This window comes from Equus przewalskii, chromosome 9 (assembly GCF_037783145.1).
Source record: "Equus przewalskii isolate Varuska chromosome 9, EquPr2, whole genome shotgun sequence".
Classification (NCBI taxonomy): Eukaryota; Metazoa; Chordata; class Mammalia; order Perissodactyla; family Equidae; genus Equus; species Equus przewalskii.
Genome location: NC_091839.1, coordinates 9,778,032 through 9,795,198, shown reverse-complemented (window position 1 = coordinate 9,795,198; position 17,167 = coordinate 9,778,032). Strand labels below are relative to the sequence as shown.

The window sequence follows — 17,167 nt, the reverse complement described above, 5'->3', positions numbered from 1 at the left end:
GGCAGAGTGGGACTCTGGGCCACCCCTACCCACATGCTGGCCCACCCTCCCCCATGCCCTGTCCTGGCAGCAAGGGCCCCACGCCGCCGGCCCCCAGGTGCCCCCGAGGCGTCTCGCTTACCTTGTCCCCTGCCAGGACCTTGAAGGAAGCGATGACCTGGTCGGCCGTGTCTGTGTCAGTGGTCTCCCTCGACATGAAGTCGATGAACGCTTGGAAGGTCACGAGGCCGCTGTGGTTGGGGTCAACCATGCTCATGATGCGGTTGAACTCGGCGTCGCCCTGCGGGGTGGGAGTCGGGCAGGGGACAGAGCATGTGAGCCAAGCAGGGCGGCCCAGCCTGGCCTGGCAGATGCCCCCCAGGAGAACCAGGCCAGGAGAGCAGAGCCCGAGCCTGGCCCAGCAAGCTGCCGTTGTGAGCCGGCCTCCAAGGGCCTTGGTCCCCCAGGCCGGGCTGGGCCCGCTGCTCCATCCCGCCCATGTCTGTGGGAAGTGAGGAGCTGGGACGTGGACCACACAGGGCTCCTGCTCATCAGCCCCAGGCTCACAAGCTAGCTCTGAAGGATGGGGGAGAGAGAGAAAGAGAGAGAAGGGGGAGAGCCAGGAACCTGACCCCTCTCCGCAGAGACTTCTAGGAAAGGAAGGGGAGGCCAGGGAGTCACTGGAGGGACCCCAGCCCAGCAGATGCAGCGGAAGAGGCAGCGAGGCTGTGCTGCTCTGGTGGAGTGTCCCGGAGGACAGGGAGACTCTAGGCGGGGGCGGAGGTGGCGGAGAGGAGGAGGAAGAGGAGAGGAGGAGTAGGAGGGGGAGGGGGAGGAGGAGCAGGGGGGGAGGAGGAGCGGGGGGACGAGGAAAGGGAGGAGGGGGAGAAGGGAGAGGAGGAAAGAGAGGAGGAGGAGAAGGCAGGGGAGGAAGGGGAGGGAGGAGGACGAAGAGGCGGAGAAGGGAGAGGAGGAAGGAGAGGGAGGCGGGAGGAGAAGGGAGAAGAGAAAGGGGAGGAGGGGGAGAAGGCAGGGGAGGAAGGAGAGGAGGAGAAGGGGAGTAGGAGGGGGGGAGAAGAGGGATGGGGAAGGGGGGGGAGGGGGAGGCAGAGGAGTGGAGGAGGAGAGCACGGCAGCAGGGGAGCAGAGGCCGCATACCAGGCTGTATCCTGTGGAGATAAGCAGAGCCCTGAAGTCATCGGAGTCCATGCTGCCTGTCTGTTTCTGCTCGAGGACGCAGGGACAGCAGAGGAGGCCAGACCCAGAGTAGGCAAGAGGGGCCGCCCCATGTGCACAGCGGGAAACAGGACAGTGGCGGAGAGCGGGGGAAACAGGCGGCCCCGAGAGACCAGGTAAGGGGGACGGTGTCCAGAGACACAGGGCAGGGAGGAGGCAGGAGAGCGGGTGAAATGGCACACGCAATGACAAGGGGCGGCACGGCGAGAGGAGGGGAGACAGAGAGGAGAGAGAGAGAGAAAGAGCAGTTAATGCCACGGTCGGCGGGCGTGGGTGCGTACCTGCCGGTCATTCTCCACATCGTAGCCCAGGCTGATGAGGCAGGCCTTGAACTCCTCCGGCCCCAGCGCCCCGCCGTGGTCCTGCCGGGTGGGCGTCCGTGGAGACCAGGCCCCGCAGAGAGGTGGGGAGAGGGGCCAGGGTCCCGTGCAGAGGGCAGGGGGAGGGGAACACATGGGGGAGGAAACACACAGTTAGAGGGGACGAGGATGAGGTGACGGCCAGGGCAGGGAGGGACAGTGGAGGGCCGTGGGTGGCCTGGCGGGCAGTCAGAGGCCCCTGGGCCAGAGCAGGGGCAGGAGCTGAGGTGCAGGACTGAGGACTGAGTCCCAGGACTCGTGAGAGAGTGGGAGCTCTCCTTGCCCCAGGATTTGGGGTGGAAGAAAAGGGACCGCACCCCATCCCGCGTGGGATGTCGGGGTCCCCGCCTGACAGTGCAGAGCTGAGGGCACCCGGCCCAGCAGGGTAGGAGGGGGAGGGGCAAACACAGGTGCTCAGGGCCCTTCGAAAGGGAATGCCAGGCGGAATCTGCACGTTAACACCCCCGTGTGTGTGTGTGTGTGCGTGTGTGTGTGTGTGTGTGTGTGTGTGTGCGTGCATGCACATCCCAGAAGCCCAGCTGGGTCCTGGATCTCAGCCGTGCTGGAACTTAGTTCACTGGTAGGTTGGCAAGGTTTTGCCCCAGAGCCGGGGCTTGGGACCTCCTCTCCTGCCTCGAGGGAAGCCGAGGCTGGGGGTCCAGGTCACGTGCCTCTGCGCCCCGTCAGTGGCTGAGGCCCTGCCAGGCCCTGTGAGTGGCGGCTGATACTCAGCAACTGTGATGTGAACAGACGGACAGATGCAAAGACGACGGAGGGGGCGGGATGGGATGGTGAGAGCAGGGAGAAGGGAGACCCGGGGGCGGCAGGAGCGGCCCACCTTGTCGAAGTGGTTGAAGGAGGCGCGGAACTCCTGCATCTGCTCCTGGCTGATGCCCTTGGCGTCGCGGGTGAGGATCTGGTTCTCGACCTCGTTGATGGTGCGCGCGATGGTGGTGAGCAGCTGTTCCCAGCCCACACGGATGTGCTGGGGAGGGGCAAGGCTGTGACTGGGGAGCTGGGACCATGGCGCCCCCTCGCAGCAGGATGTGGCCTGGAGTCGGACCCACCCCGACTCTCTCCCCAGCCCCAGTCCAGCTCCTGCTCTCTGGGCCTCATCTGCACACAGCAACAGGCGTGGCGCCTCCCTGTGGCCTCTGCCAACCAGCAGGGTCCACGTCACGTTGGTTTATGTCCCAGCAGAGCAGGGCCAGGGCCCAATACCTATGCCAGGATCCACTGGGAACCTTAGCAGAGGTATGCTGGGCAACGTCTAACTGGCTTTCTACGGGGGAAAACCTATTTGTTTTGTGGTATCTGTGGATGTGCATGGTGTAAATATGGTCCTGGTGGACAATTTCAAGCTACCCCAAGGATGGCAACCAGCCCGACACTTTGACCCTGCAGCGAGCTGTGCCCACGGACTCCTGCACACGCTGGCGGATCTGTGTCCTCAAGCGAGGACGAAACTGCTGAGGCCACAGCGGGGGCAGATGCTGCCCTCCCAGCTCTCCCGGGAGCCTGTCCTGAGCCACACGTTGTCATGGTGATGGGAGAGCGGTGGTGGGAAAACTGTGCTTTTCTGAAATGTGTGGACGTTCAATCTAGTCTCTTTGCCGTCAGAGTAAAAGAGGAGACAGAGGAAGTGGCAGATAGCTCTTCTACTGGCCCCAACGATTTGGCACACGGAGGCCCGGCCTGGGCGGCGGGCGGTGGACGTACCTCCATGGTGTAGTTGGTGTGCTTGTTGTCGAAGATGAGGGCCTCCTGGATGAGCTGGTGCTGCTGCTCGAGCAGGTCCAGGTTGGGCTTGTAGTCCACGATGCTGCGCTCGTACTGCTTCAGGTGGCTCAGCTGGTCCTCCAGGGTCCCGTTCATCTCGATGGAAATGCGCCCGATCTCCTGCAGAGAAGGCGCTGCGCTGGGGGCAGGCTGGCGGGCCCCCGGCCACCCCCAGCCACCTGGGGAAGGTCTCTCTGTCGCTGGCTGCCCCACAGCCAGGGGGGCCTCCAGCCTGGGGCCTTTGCCCAGGGGTCCCCTCTCCTGGAAGGCCTGCAGCTCGCTGGCTGTCCCCCCAGTCCTGTCATCTAGAGTAAAGCAGCCAGGATGGAGCGTTTCTGTGCCAAGTATAATGCGCCCAACCTCACTGCACCCTCGACTCCCTGTGAGGCCCAGGACGGTGACAGCCCAGAGTGCAGATGTGCAAACTGAGGCCCAAAGAGAGCAACTTGTCACAGAGCTGGGATCTGTCCCAGGCCTGGCCATCTTCAGAGCGGCTCCCCACGCCTCGGCTCCCACAGTGGCCACGCTGGGCAGCCAGCTCTGGGCTGCGAGGCTGGCCTGCCTGCGCCCCTCCCAGGCTTGCTGCAAGTTTAAGCGAGGCCGCCCTGGCCAACAGGGTGCCTGGTACACGGTGAGCAACTGGCAAGTGGCAGCCAGAGCTGCAATCGGATCTTTACCAGCCTTCCTGTGGCCGGGTCACAAGGTTCATCCGTGAGCACACTGAGGGTCTGAGCGCGGTAACTGTTTTCACACCCATTTTAGAGAGGAGAAAACTGAGGAGCAGAGGTTAAACTCCTGAGCTCACGATTGCCAGTCCAGGGCAGAGTCGAGGCCTGAGCCACCTCTGACTGCTCAGCGGAGTCTCCCTCTGGGCAGCACTGCCCTTTCCACCGACGCAATCCCACTGACCCGCCTCCTCCCGCGAGGCCGTCGGGGCTCCCAGCTTGCTGGCCCCAGGGAGCACTGGGGCCTCCCGCTCACTGGGGGCTCTTTCCCAACTCGGCCCTGCCAGGCTTTCCTGGGCCCACAGCAGGGGCCGGGCCCCTCACCTCCATCTTAGTCTGGATCCAGGGCCCCACGATGTTGGCCTGGCTGGCGAACTGGCGGCGGAGGCGCTCGTTGGACTGCTGCTTGCTCTGTTCCTCCAGGAGGGCCTGGTCCCGCTTAGGCACCAGCTGCTGCACCTGGGGACGGCCGCGAGCAGCGCGGTCAGGTGGCGGCTCCCTCACCGGGCTGGCCCAGCCCCAGCCCCAGCTCGGGTCCTGCCGATGGGCCCCACTCACCTTCTCCCACTTGGAGTTGATGATCTGGGGCGTGACGGTGGTGTAGGGGTTGCTGCCCGACAGCTTGATGTGGTTGCTCTCGGCGATCCTCTGGGCCTCCTTGTGGATGGCCAGGATGGCATCGCGCTCCCTGTCGGCGTCTGGCAGTGTCGACTTGAACTGGTCATGGGCTGAGATGAGGCCCTGGGGAAGGAGAGGGAGTGAGGGGGCCGTCCAGCCCCGCTGAGGCCCCAGGAGAAGGGCGGCGGCTGCAGACCTCGATCTCCTCGATGGTGTGCACGATGAACATGTCCTGGAGATCCTCCATGGCACTCTCCATCCAGTTGTTGAAGGGGGCTGCCCGCTTGGCGTACTCCAGGTGCAGCTGGTCAATGGTCTCCAGCTGCTTCTCTGTTTTCTGGTGTGCATGGGGAGGGACAGGGACAGAGTACAGAGGTCAGCCAGCGAGCAAGAGCGGTGGGGAATGGGGGGGAGGGGCGTGGGGGCAGGAAGGAGCCAGAGAATGTCCCATCTGGGTGGGTCAGGGGAAGCTAAAGGGTCTGGACATGGTTACCGCCCCCCCAGCCTCAAGGCAGCGGGGACACAGGCTCGGTGGGTGGCATCGCCCCTCCTCACCTCCAGGGCTTCCCTGCGGCTGTGGGTCAGAGAGCCGAGGGCATCCCACTGGTCGCAGATCTTCTGGCACCGGGTGTTGACGTTGTGGGAGTCGTAGTAATCCAGCTCGCTGTGGGCCGGGAAGATGGTGATGAGGCCAGCAGGGGCAGTCAAGGGTGTGCTAGGGCCCACCCACCCCAGGCGTCTCAGGCCAGGTGCCAGGGACACCAACACTTAAGGACATCCGTCATCAATCACCCCTCCAGCCCACGGGCCCCCAGGTAGGAGGAACGTGGGGGAGGGGCTGACGGGCAGGGGCTTCCTCCTGCTCACACACTCCGTGATGTGCTCTGTCGCCATAAGCTACCTCGGAGGCCCCCGAGTGCGGCCCTCAACCACGCCCGCATCGGGACTGCGTTTCCATCTAAAGAAGTCCAGCAGTGTGCACTGGTTACGGGATGGGCTAGAGCCAAGCCCCCCGGGCTGAATTCTGCCTCTGATGCTGTCCTCATGTGACCCCTGGCAGGGCACTCCCTACTCTGGCCACCTCATTTTCTCATCCATGAGATGGGAGGGCGTGGAGAGCATGTCACCCAGTACACGTGAACGCTGAGAGCAGCCCGCGGGCTCCGTAGGTAAAACCAGCGGCAGTATTTATCCAGGTTGCACATTTGTTTTAATGGGTATTAAAGCAGTTAATTGCTCTCATTCTATGCAATTACTAACATATTTAAGAAAAAAGAGAGCTGACTAGGGAGTAGGTTTGATCACTGCTTCGCCCAGGGTTCAGGGAGCGCCAGGCTGGTACAATAGCTCCTGCCCCCACACCCACCACAGCCTCCCGGCCCCTCCATCCCTCAAACCAGCCCAGGTCCCTGGCTCCTGCAGTCCAGACACACGGACATTCTTAGCAGCGGGATCCTAGGGAGTCATGCCTGTAGCAGGACCTTGGGGGCCTGGCGAGGGGTGGGGAGCAGGGAACAGCTCTGGGGAGGAACAGGACCTGGGGGCTGTCTCGCCTGCCTGGTGAGCAAGCCAGGCAGGCAGGATACAGGGGCCAGGGCGCATGCAAGGGCTGGGAGAGGGAGTGAGGCTGTGCTCCACAGAGGCACCAGGCAGCCTGGGTTCCATTGCTGTCCCAACCACTCCCTAGCTGTGTGACCTTGGGCAAGCCCCTTAGCCTCTCTGTGCCTCAGCTCCCCCTCTGCAACGCAGTGGCTGGGGGAGTAAAGGAGCTGGTGCAGGCAGAGCACCGAGCACTCTGAGTTTTCGTCACTGCCATTAGTCCACGCTCGCCGGGCTGTCCATCCAGATGGTCCTGGCCGGCCCTCGGCCCCTGATCATCGGGGAGGGAACGGACGGCACCCCAAACAGCCCTGCCCTTCTCTTCCAGGGCTACGGTCCGGAGAACTGCTTCAGGACCGTCCGTTCCCTGGCTCGGGGAGTGGGTTTGCACGGCTCTCCCCTGAGCCTGCGAAGTAGGCCGGCCTAGGACTTACTCCAAGTGTGTGTCCCACCAGCTTCCAGGGGCTCGCCCACCAACGGGGGGACCTGCCCACATCCCACCCCCACATCCCTGCGGATGTCTGCGTCTGTGACCTCATCTCCTCGGCCCGGGCACGCCAGGTGCAGGGGCTCAATCCTAGGAGAGGCTGCAGGACCCCAAGGGGACCCTCCAGTAGTGCCCAGCAGGGACTGCGAAGGCCCCACGGTACTTCTGCCGCAGGGTGAGCAAACGGGGGACCCCCAGAGCAACTGGGCAGTGCGGCGGGAGGAGTCAGGGAGGAAACTGGCCCAGCCCAGCGTGGCTGTACCAGGCGTCGGGCTGGCCCTGGCCTTGTAGGAACAGGAGTGTGGGGAGGATGGTGGCGGGGTGGGGGTGTCTGTGGAAAGGGCAGTTCCAGCCAAGGCTCCTATTTCTGAGCAGACAGCTATTTTGGGAGCCCTGCCGCCCCTCCAGGGCCTGCGGATTTTCCATGAAGTAATGGCCTGGGCCTCCCACTCGCTGGGCCCTCCCCGCTGCTGGCCGCTGCACTGGCGGAATAAGGCCCCCATTCACTGGCTCTGGAGGTTCAGTGTACTAATTGTGTCCGCAAGTTTATCTGACTGGGGCGGGGAAGGGAGGGCAAAGAACCGGCTGCCTGGAAGCTTTTACAATAAGCGTATTCTGAGCAGGAGAGGGAAGGGCAGCAGAACAATGGGCTCTCTGTACAGCCCTACTCCCTCAGGGAGGAGCGGGTGGGAGCAGTAGGGGCTAGGCTGCCCCCACATCAGGGGGCCAGGAGGTCCCCTTGGTATGGCAGGCAGAGGAGGTGGAGCCCCAGGGACCCCTACAGCCTAGGAATCAAGACAGGGGGTCAGAGACCTCCCTTCTATCAGAGAATCCAGACCCCACTGTTTCTCATCCGGGGTTAAGACGAGATGGATAAGGGCGTCCTCGAACAGGCCCTTCCCTGGCCTCTGACAGGAGTTGGGGGGCGGGCTGGGAGGCCCCGTCCAGGCCCTGTGGCAGGCCGGGCCTCAGGAGGCAGCCCCACCACTGCTCTGGGCTGGGTGCTGAAGGGAAGGCAGGTGCCGGGGCTCCGTGAGCCCACACGTACTTGAGCTCCTGGGCGATGGCCGCAATCTGCTCCACGCGGTCCTGGTGTGCGGCCAGGTCGCTCTCGAAGGCCTCGTGCTTGCGGATGAGGGCTTTGATGTCCGACAGGGTGGCCGTCTCATAGTCCCGCTGCTTCAGCATGGCCTCCTTCCCTGGGGGCGCAGAGGGCAGGGGGTGCTTAGACACCAGCACAGCGGGAGTCCAGAGGGCCGTCCAACCAGAGAGGGAAACGGGGTGCGGTCCTCACATCCTGCCTCATTGAGGACGGTGCCACGAAGGCTAGAAACTTCTGGAACCTTTTTCCTTGCCCTTTCCAGGGATCTCTAAGCCCAACTATATCCTGGATGGAACCAGGAGATACTGTGGGGTTGGTGGGCCTGAGACGGATATCCCAGGTGAACCTGCACGTCCTACACTTAGTGTCCGTTAGTGGTGGGAGACCATAAGAGGATGTGCCACCCTGGCTGGAGAGGGGTCACCCACCTGTGGAGGGCTGTGACCCACAGAAGCAGCGGGGCTACAGCCCTGCCTCAGCAGGGTGGGGCAGGGGAAGTGTTCAAGCCAGGCTTCTCCCAGGACCCGACCCCTGGGCCCGCCCCCCTCAGGGTGCTGGTCCTAACACACATCCATGTGCTCCACCCCGTCCCAAGGGCTTTCTCTGTGCAGTGCACCGTCAGGCCCTCTGAAGGCAGGAGGAACACTGTTACTGGTCCTGGAGACCGGCTGGTTATACAGCCAAGGACAGGAGCTCAAGGAAGGGCTCACGCACAGGAAGGGCTGCAGAGGACCAAGGGGAAGTGCCCGCCTGGGCAGGCAGCTGGGAGCCCGGCTCCTGCAGGTGCCCTGCTCAGGCAGGCCACCTTGGGCTCCCCCTGGAGTGCTGCTCAGAGATCCCCTCCTCAGCACAGCACCAGAGCATCTGAGCAACAGCTGCCCGCCTGGTGCGGACCTCGGAGCGGTGGGGTGGCACGCAGCCTCTCCCCGCCTGTCCCTCATCTGTAAAACAGGGTCAACGTCAGGCCTGGCGTCTCAGTGAGGTGACGTTCGAGAAGGGCAGGCATGGAGCCGGGACCATCGCATCCACCCCGAGGACCAGGCCGGCACTGGCAGGCGGGGGCGGCAGCCTGGGAGCCTGACTCCACGAGCCCTGCAGCCCTGGGGCGGGAGGCCTAACCACAAAGGCAAGCTTGCAATTCCCTTCTCCAAATTTTCTCCCAAGGGTGGGAACCCGAAATAGTAGGTTCCCACTTCTCCGCCTCCGCAGAGCTTCAGCAAGGGAGCCGGCCGGGGGCGCACTGCAAACTCGGGAGAGGCCGCGACAGCCACGGAGGGACTCGGGGCTCGTTCTTCCCCAGACAATCCAAGACCTGCACAGACCTGCACCCCTGCAGGCTGGGGGGGATGCTGAGGGGGACACAGAGTGATGGCGGCTCATCCCAACCTCTGGGCCTGACCCCCAGGGTGAGGAGGCTGCTACAACTGGGTCCCAGCTGGGCTGAGGGGGCGGGAGGCCGGTCTGTCCTCCTGTTCTGCATAATTGGGGGTTCAGAGGACAGAGGCTTTGGATCTTGGGAACGAGAGAAGGCAGGACTGCCTGGGGTCCCTGGGCTGACGCGAGGAGCAGGGCCAGATGCCAAAGGGGTGGGACAGGGGCATGTGGAGACCGCTGAACCAGTTGGGCCCTGGCTGGAGACAGGGCCGGCTACCCCTAAACACCTTCAGATGAAGGCAGGCCCCGGGGTCATTCCCAGGGAAGGTCTGGTGGCCGCACACCCACACTCCTCAGCCACAGGAAGCCATCTTCCCAGGGTCCGCTGGAGCCCCAGGCGAGGGACTGCAGAGCTGATAACATGGGCCAAGAGGCTCCAGAAGGGAAATCCACAGGGATGACACCCAGAGCCCGTGAAGGATGAGGGAGACACATGGCGTGGTAACAAGGAGACAGCCCAGTCCAGGCATGGGACACAGCTGCTGTGCCCGAGGGGCCCTGACAGGAGAAATACCCCAACCTGCTGGCCTGTAAGCCCCCCAGGTTGGGACCTCGCCTACCTGGGAAACGCCTGTGCACAAAGACGACGCTCAAGAGGGGTCTGGTGAATGAATGAACAAATGAACTAAATGCCAAGGCCCCTCCTCCGGGGGGGGCGGTGTAGAAACCCTGGGCACCATTTCTGCGAGGTGTGACGGTGGTGCCCACATCCCTGGCCCGGGCCAGCTCTTCCGCGCCCCCCTTCCGGGTTCTCCTCCTCTACCTTCTTTCCCTGGCGGAGGAGGGACCAGGGTCTGGCTCTGGATCTGGCAGCTGCTGCTGGAGAACAGCCGGCCTGAGCTCATGTGAAGAGGGCACTAGATGGGCTGCAGCCAGGGACACGGGTGACGTGGGCCCAGGTCTGCGATCACGCAGGTATGTGTTCACAGGCTGACGGGGCGGGGCAGACTCCGTATGGGTGCCTCTGGGTAGGTCTTAGTATGTGGCTAGTGTGGGGGCTGCCTGCAGAAAAGCTGGGTGGGTGGGGGCTGGAGGAGCCACCAGAGGCTCAGTGAGGATCTCACAGGGAGCTGTGGGGGTGGAAGGGATGAGAGCCAACACTGAGCAATGCAGAGAAGTGTGAAATCAGCCGGGCAGGGCGGTGGCAGGAGGGCAGAGACAGAGTTGGTGAGGAGGTGGCCAGAAGCGGGAGTGCGGGCTATGGATGCTCTCGGCTTTCCCAGGCACCAGCCACTTTCTGAAGACTTACAGGCCCCTGGGATCTGGAATCTCAGCCATGGGGGCTCCTGACCGAGGCCAGGGACGTGATGGAATTCCACATCCTGAGCCAAGGGGACAGGCAGCCCAGAGCCGCTGAGGAACAGGAGGCATAGCTACTCTTTGGGGACAAGCCATCCTGTGGGGGGCCAGGCCCTGGGAAGGGTCACGAGGGCAGAGAGCTCCCAGGTGGGCCACAGTGAGGGGTGGCAGCCAGCGGCCAGCGAGCACGGTCTTCGGGTCGGGCAGCAAGCCAGGGGGCAGCTCCCTGGCCTGGCCTTTAAGGACCGTGCTCAGGACACAGGTCCATCCAGCACGGGTTCTTCAGCACGAAGTCCATGGTCACAAAGGGTGGGGAAGACGGAAGGCGTGCTGTCTGCACACAGGCTGCTGGGGATGGGTGAGCCTGTCCCCACGTCCACCAGGCCCAGGACGGGCACCGTCCTCAGGGAAGACACGGCAGAGTGGACAGGGCACGGCTCACCTCCCCATGGAGCTGGGGTGAGGCATGGCTGCATTCCTGGACGACTGGCCTTTGATGACCCAGGGAGGGGCCCACCTGCTTGTAACCTCTGGGCCAGAGCAGCCAGGACGATAAGGAGGGCCTGGCCCCAAACTGTTCGCTGCTGCCTGGGACTGGAGGACCCGGACCCAGAGCAGCATTTCTGACATGCACATGCCCAAGCAGCAGGAAAGGGGGCCTGACACAGACCCACCGCAGGAGGGGTGCTGTGCGTGAGCGTGCGCCTCAGAGACGGGAAAGCGGTGAGGCAGCGGAGGGCCATACCATCGGTCCAGGCCTCGTGGATGGAGGCTTTCTGCCGGAACTTCTCCGCCAGGTGGTCGAGCCGCTCCAGCCTGCGGATCTCGTTCAGCAGCCACTCCTCATAGCCCTTCTCGGCCTGCTCCAGGTGCTGCCAGCCGTTGTTGATGTCCTGCAGGGCAGGGGGGCAGGGCTATCACAGGGCAGCTTGGGCACCCAGCAGGGCGATGCCTCCCTGAGGGATGCTGATGGGCTGGGGTCACGTCTGCCCCCTGCTTCGCTGTGTCCGTGTGCCCAGACAGGGCCCGGTGCATGGCAGGTGCAGTCAGTTCTTTGAGATTAAATGGATGAATGAAAATGAATGAATGACACGGATGGGGCTATGGGAGCCGAAGGTGACTGTCCAGGGGATATCGTCCGTCCCCTGAGAAGGGGCCTCAAGCACCTGGTGGTCCTGGAGTCATAGCTGACAGCCGGTCCAAATTCAAACAATTCCACACAAACTACGGTGTGGTTTGGGGATGGGGGTAAGATTCTGGGCAGAGGCAGGGAGGGGCGCATGGTCAAGTACCAAGTGCCCCTCCCCCATCGCACGGGCTGTGCATTCTAGTTAAGAGAGACTGTGTGCGCCAAACAACACGCCTGGGAGGGTCTGGAGCTGCCCCTCTGCTCCTCGCAGTTCCGCAAGCCCCGGCGCCCTGGGCACTCACCGAGACCATCTTGCCCTCGGAGGGCATGAAGGCGGGCCGGTTGCTGAGGCGCAGCTTGGTCTGCAGCGTGTTGAAGTTGATCTCCAGCTGGCACTTCTCCTGCACCTTGGGCGGCTTGTGCACACGCCGGTAGTCGCGGAAGTCCTCCAGCTTCTGCTGCATTTCCTGGATAGTCTTCTGGGGCACGCGGTCCTCCAGCCAGGGGATCGTGCGCCGGATCCACTCCAGGAGCTGTGGGCCCACAAGGAGCACGGAGGAGGCCTTTGTGGGGGGCCCTCAGGGCGCTGACAGGGCCACCCCCGGCTCGTGGGGACACGAGACCTGGATCTTCGAGGGCCCGATCTTGGGGATCACCCCTGTTCCCCAGCCCAACTTGCCCAAGATTCCTCTTGGGATCCCATGGCAAGGAATTTGGGAACACGTGCCCCTCTCTGAACCGCCGTGCTGTTCTCTGGCTACTTCCTCTCTTGGTTTTCCTTTTCCTCAGATCTAAGCTGGGCAGCTTGAAGTCAAACGCCCCTCCTCGGAGGGCCTCCCCATCACAGCCCACCATGTGAGCCCGCTGTCACCGTCTTCACTGGGCTCAGCACTGTCTGAATCTCCCGGCTCCCTGTTCACTGACCGCAGGCCCAGCTCGCTCTGGGGCGGCCAGTGCCATGCAAAGGGGCTGGGACATAAAAAACCAGAAAGTGAGGCTGAAAAAGACAGTGACCTCTATTTTTATGAGCCGCTCATGTCTTTGATGGAGTGGGGAAGGGGTATAAAAAGCAAACAAACTGGACATTCTAGAGCAATCCTAGGAGAGTAAAATCGGTTACTGTGCAACATAGACACGCTCGGAGAAGTGGTTCGCAAACGCCAACCTCTGGCAAACGAAGAGAACCGAGGACAAAGGTGCCGCGTGTGTTTATGTCTTGATGCATGGCGCCAACTGCCCTCTCTCGGGAAAGGCTGATTCTAAAATATGCAACCTTTTAACTTCTTCTTGGTATTAGAAATGATGGTGGTAACAGATGGCAGCTTTTTCTTTTTAAAATATCCTTAACTTGGCAAAATAAAAAGTTGGCTGCCATGGGTTGGCTGTCACACCTCTTCCCGGTCCGTGAAATCTCAAAGTCTGGGAACCACTGGTCTAGAAGGGCAGTCAAATGACTGCCCTCGGGGAGCTGAAGTGTTTTTATTTTTTTAATCTGGGAATTTAAAAACTAAAGGAGCGAATCTAGAAGGCATGTCCTAAACGCCCATGTTCCCGACTGACAGTCGGGCCCAGGCTCTGGAGTGGGGCTGCCTCGGTTTGAACCCCGGTTCTGTCCCACCAGCTGTGTGATGGTAGCCGTGCGCTGGACCCTCTCTGGGCCTCAGTTTCCTCACTTGGAAAACAGGGTGACAGGAGGCCCTCCTCGTAGGGCTGCTGTGAAGACGGCTGAGCCCGCTCACGAGGGGCTCGCAGGGGCCTGCCATGATAACAGCAATCCTGTCACCATCACACCAGCTCCTGCTCTCTCCATCCTACTGATCAGTCCCTCGGGGGAAGGGCACGGGAACAGGAGTTTGTAAAAAGCTCCCTGGGAGGTTCTAGAGCAACGTTCAGGAAGCTGCCCTTGAGTGTCTCTGTAGGAAACCATGCTCGAGACCCAGGAGCCAGCTAGCAGAGTGACATTCCAGTGTCACCCTTAGCCTTGTGAAACCAACCCGAGAGGTCACAAATTGGCTTGGTCCAACACTGCCTGTAACCTTACAACCTTTTCTAGAAAGTCTCACTGCCATGCTGGTCCTCCCCTCTGCAAGTGTCACACGACCTCCGGCCAAGGGTAACAAGGGGTGACCCGACCTTTCAGCTGCAGCGGGGCCCCGGGGTGGGGATGAGTGGCACACTCACATCGCTGGCCAGCCTCTCGTAATCTTCCATCAGGTGCTCGTTCTCCTGATTGACAGCCAGCACCTTGCAGATCCGGTTGGCGGCCGTCTCAGCCTGGGTGACGGAAGCACACAGTCAGGGCTGCCTGGGGCTGGCAACCCTCCCTCCTGACACACAGGTCCCCTGAAAGCTGGCTCCTCCAGGGCCCACAGAGAACTCCCCGAGGAGGGAAGGAGAGGAAGCGCAGCTCCAGCAAGATGGCGCCCTGAGTGCCGTGTCCCGAGAGACCTTGCTGGTGTCCCCGCAGCTGACCGCTAAAGGCCCCGTCCAGATAGCTGGGCCCCTCGGCTAAGGGCCTGGACCCTGGAGGTGCTGAGGGGAGCTGGGGAGCCCTCCCACTGTAGGGGAAATGGATTCACAGGCCCTCTGGTGGCCTCCAACAGGAGGGTTGGGCGAGGTTGAGTGGGGTCCTTTGGTGGGCCAAGCCCTGGAAGGGGTCTCCCTTAGGTGGGAGAGTAGGCTGTAGAAGGCCAAGCTAGACAGCGATGGGACAGAGCAGGGGGCAGGGGTACTGGTGTCCCCCCAAAAGAAGCCTGGTGGTCAGCACACAGCCAGAGCGTGCCTGGCCCCTTCCTAATCCTCCCCTTGGAGGTGGGTGTCGACAGCTCACTGGGCAGAAGTCACAATCCACGGGGCAGAAGGGAGCCAGGGCCTTGGAAAGCAGAGTGGTGGAGACAGTGACTAGTCTCTGCCCAGAACCACAGGACAAGGTCCCGCCTTGTGCTGCTGGGGGACAGTGCGAGGAGAGGAGGAGGAGGAAGGTGAGGAGTGCCACACGGGGGAGGAGAGACCAGGTACCTTTCAGGAAGCACAGAAAGGGTCCAAGAGGAAGAGTTGAAACAGCAACAGAACAGGAACAGAAATAGGAGGGTCTACAGAGTGGTGGGGAAGGAAAACAGAGAGCTGGGGGAGGGCTCCAGGCCCGCCTCTCCCGGTCACACGCCGCACCAGGGGACAGGCGGGGAGCCGAGCAGGGACCGCCGAGGTTTGTGCACACGCACACCCCGCATCGTGCTGCAGGACACGTCGACGGCCCCAGGCACTGCCCCTCAGATGAGGCTCAGGAGGGCTCAGCCAATGACCACTGGCCCATGCGACACAGGAAGCAGAGCCCAGGTCGCAGCTTATGGGGGGTGACAGAGGTCAGGCCCTGACCCCTAACTTGGAAGAGATGACCGGCACCGCAAGCTGAAACCCACTTGGCTGTGCAGACCCACACGGGCAGGCGCTGCAGTCATCGGTGTCTGTTGCACGGCTGGGCGCCTGGCACCCAGCCGGGGCTGGGCGTGTGTGATGTACGCAGGGCTGATGAATGAACCCGAGAGCAAAGAGCAAGGGGCAAGCGCTTCAGCGGCTAGAAGTGAACCATCAGGAGCAAACGGCGTACTCAGAGCCAGAGCTGGGGCTCGCCTCACACTGACAGACTACAGCTACACCCCCGGAGGGCTCTTCAAGAGCCTGGACGGGGGCCGGCCCGATGGCGCAGCTATTAAATTCACACATTCTACTTCTCGCCGGCCCGGGGTTCACTGGTTCAGATCCCGGGTGCGGACATGGCACCACTTGGCACGCCATGCTGTGGTAGGCATCCCACGTATAAAGTAGAGGAAGATGGGCACGACATTAGCTCAGGGCCAGGCTTTCTCAGCAAAAAGAGGAGGACTGGCAGTAGTTAGCTCAGGGCTAATCTTCCTCAAAAAAAAAAAAAAAACCAAAAAACAAACAAACAAACAAAAAGAGCCTGGACGGAGTCTCTGGGGACAAGACAGTGGCAAAAATAAAAAGCATGGCCAGGCTGTCCTGAGCAGCAGACGCAGCAGAGGGAAGCTGGACTCATCGCTGGAGAAGCCTGAACTTTGTTTCCTCCCTCACGAGAGGGGCCCCGCTGCCTCGGAAACCCGGGACGCTCTGACCTGGGCTGCCCTGCCAGTGTCAGCTCCCTCAGTCCCTCTGCACAGGAGGCCAGCTCAGCACAGGAGCACTTTGGGCAGGAGAGAACACCCTCCCTCGAAGGCACCGTGGGGCACCTGGCTCGGGGCCGCGAGGGCTGAGTCCAGTGGTGAACGTGCTGTTAGCCAGCATTGGTGGTGAGAATTTTCCACCGCTGCCCACCCACCCCCACTAGGGTGGGGTCCCCTCCAGCAGAACATGCCAAACACAAGCTCCAACCACATGCAGGGCAGCTGGTGAGAGGCTCTGAAATGTGGCTCCCGGGACAGGGCTGGGGAGACCCCTGCCGCTGCGACGCCATCATCTGCGGCGCGCTCAGGGAGCCAGGCACCGTCTAAGCCTTCACCCGTACGAGCTGCCTTCATCTTCAGAACAACCCTGAGATGGGAACTGACATGGTCCCCATTTCAGACGGGGGAGCTGAGGGGAAGTGATTTATCCGAGGTCACAGCGCTAAGGGTGGCAGAGCAGGGCCGGGCAGACCGCCCACGGGAAGGCCCCGCTGGACCCGGCTCTGAAGGGGGCGCTCTGCAGGAGGCCGCAGGTGCAGTCCTGTCCTGTGGCGTCAGGGGCAGCTCCCACCTCCCTGAACCATGCTTCCTCCTCTTCTGACCAGGGATACCACCCACCCTCCCTGGGACTCTCTTAGAGCCTATGCTCGTGGGGTCCTGGGAGGGGTGCCTCGCAGGTGGTGAGAGCTCCATAAGCAAGAGCTCATTTCTTCTCCTCCTCCCAACTGGTGACACAAAACCAAGTCACTAGGGGTCCATCGCTGCCCAAGACCAGAGACCAGGAGGCAAGCAGCGGGGACAGAGGTGCCCAGGCCTCCAGGCAGCCTCTCTCCCCAGGGGCAGCTGGGCACCTTTCTGCGGAAGTGGAGGACCCCCACGGGTGCAGTGTGAGGTCAGCCCAGCTCACGGGGTGCTGCCTCTGGGAACAGACACTCCCGCCTGCTCTGCCTGCATTAGCGGGCTGCCGGGGCCCGGCCGGACAGCTGAGCCAGCAGGGGCCGGCTCAGCAAGGAGTCTAACCTGCTCACGAGAGCCCTCGCGGGGTGCTGGGGAGGGAAAGGAGCTTCAGAGTTGGGGGCAGAAGCCAGTGCTCCGGGGGAAAGGGCCCAGCGTGGAGCCTGGGCCACACGGCAGCTCTGCCGTGAATGCGGAGCTGGGCCTCAACGGCCTCGTCTGAGAAACTGGGGCGCCCCTACCTCACAGGTGTTCACAGGGGTCATCTGCAGCATGTCAGCACCGG

The 17,167-nt window shown here is 62.5% G+C and overlaps 1 protein-coding gene and 1 long non-coding RNA gene across 6 annotated transcripts in view; one reads left to right on the top strand and one right to left on the bottom strand.

The window, feature by feature from the left end:
- Window positions 1-17,167, bottom strand: part of ACTN4 (actinin alpha 4) — a 70,566-nt gene that overhangs the window by 1,231 nt on the left and 52,168 nt on the right. For 2 of the 5 annotated variants that reach the window (XM_070632717.1, XM_070632718.1), the window contains exons 9-20: window positions 13,928-14,020; window positions 12,049-12,279; window positions 11,363-11,510; window positions 7,831-7,981; window positions 5,252-5,360; window positions 4,893-5,033; window positions 4,637-4,819; window positions 4,403-4,537; window positions 3,294-3,473; window positions 2,413-2,559; window positions 1,497-1,577; window positions 122-280 (exon numbers count right to left, since the gene is read on the bottom strand). In XM_070632717.1, coding sequence (XP_070488818.1) covers window positions 122-280; window positions 1,497-1,577; window positions 2,413-2,559; window positions 3,294-3,473; window positions 4,403-4,537; window positions 4,637-4,819; window positions 4,893-5,033; window positions 5,252-5,360; window positions 7,831-7,981; window positions 11,363-11,510; window positions 12,049-12,279; window positions 13,928-14,020 — 1,758 coding nt within the window. Of the gene's footprint in view, window positions 1-121; window positions 281-1,137; window positions 1,204-1,496; window positions 1,578-2,412; window positions 2,560-3,293; window positions 3,474-4,402; window positions 4,538-4,636; window positions 4,820-4,892; window positions 5,034-5,251; window positions 5,361-7,830; window positions 7,982-11,362; window positions 11,511-12,048; window positions 12,280-13,927; window positions 14,021-17,167 lie in introns of all 5 variants that reach the window. The other 3 variants (XM_070632720.1, XM_070632719.1, XM_070632721.1) reach the window with 2 other exon arrangements.
- Window positions 6,485-12,205, top strand: LOC139085444 (uncharacterized). Its single transcript, XR_011543741.1, has 3 exons — window positions 6,485-6,957; window positions 8,837-9,010; window positions 9,094-12,205. It is a non-coding gene; the product is annotated as an uncharacterized lncRNA (long non-coding RNA).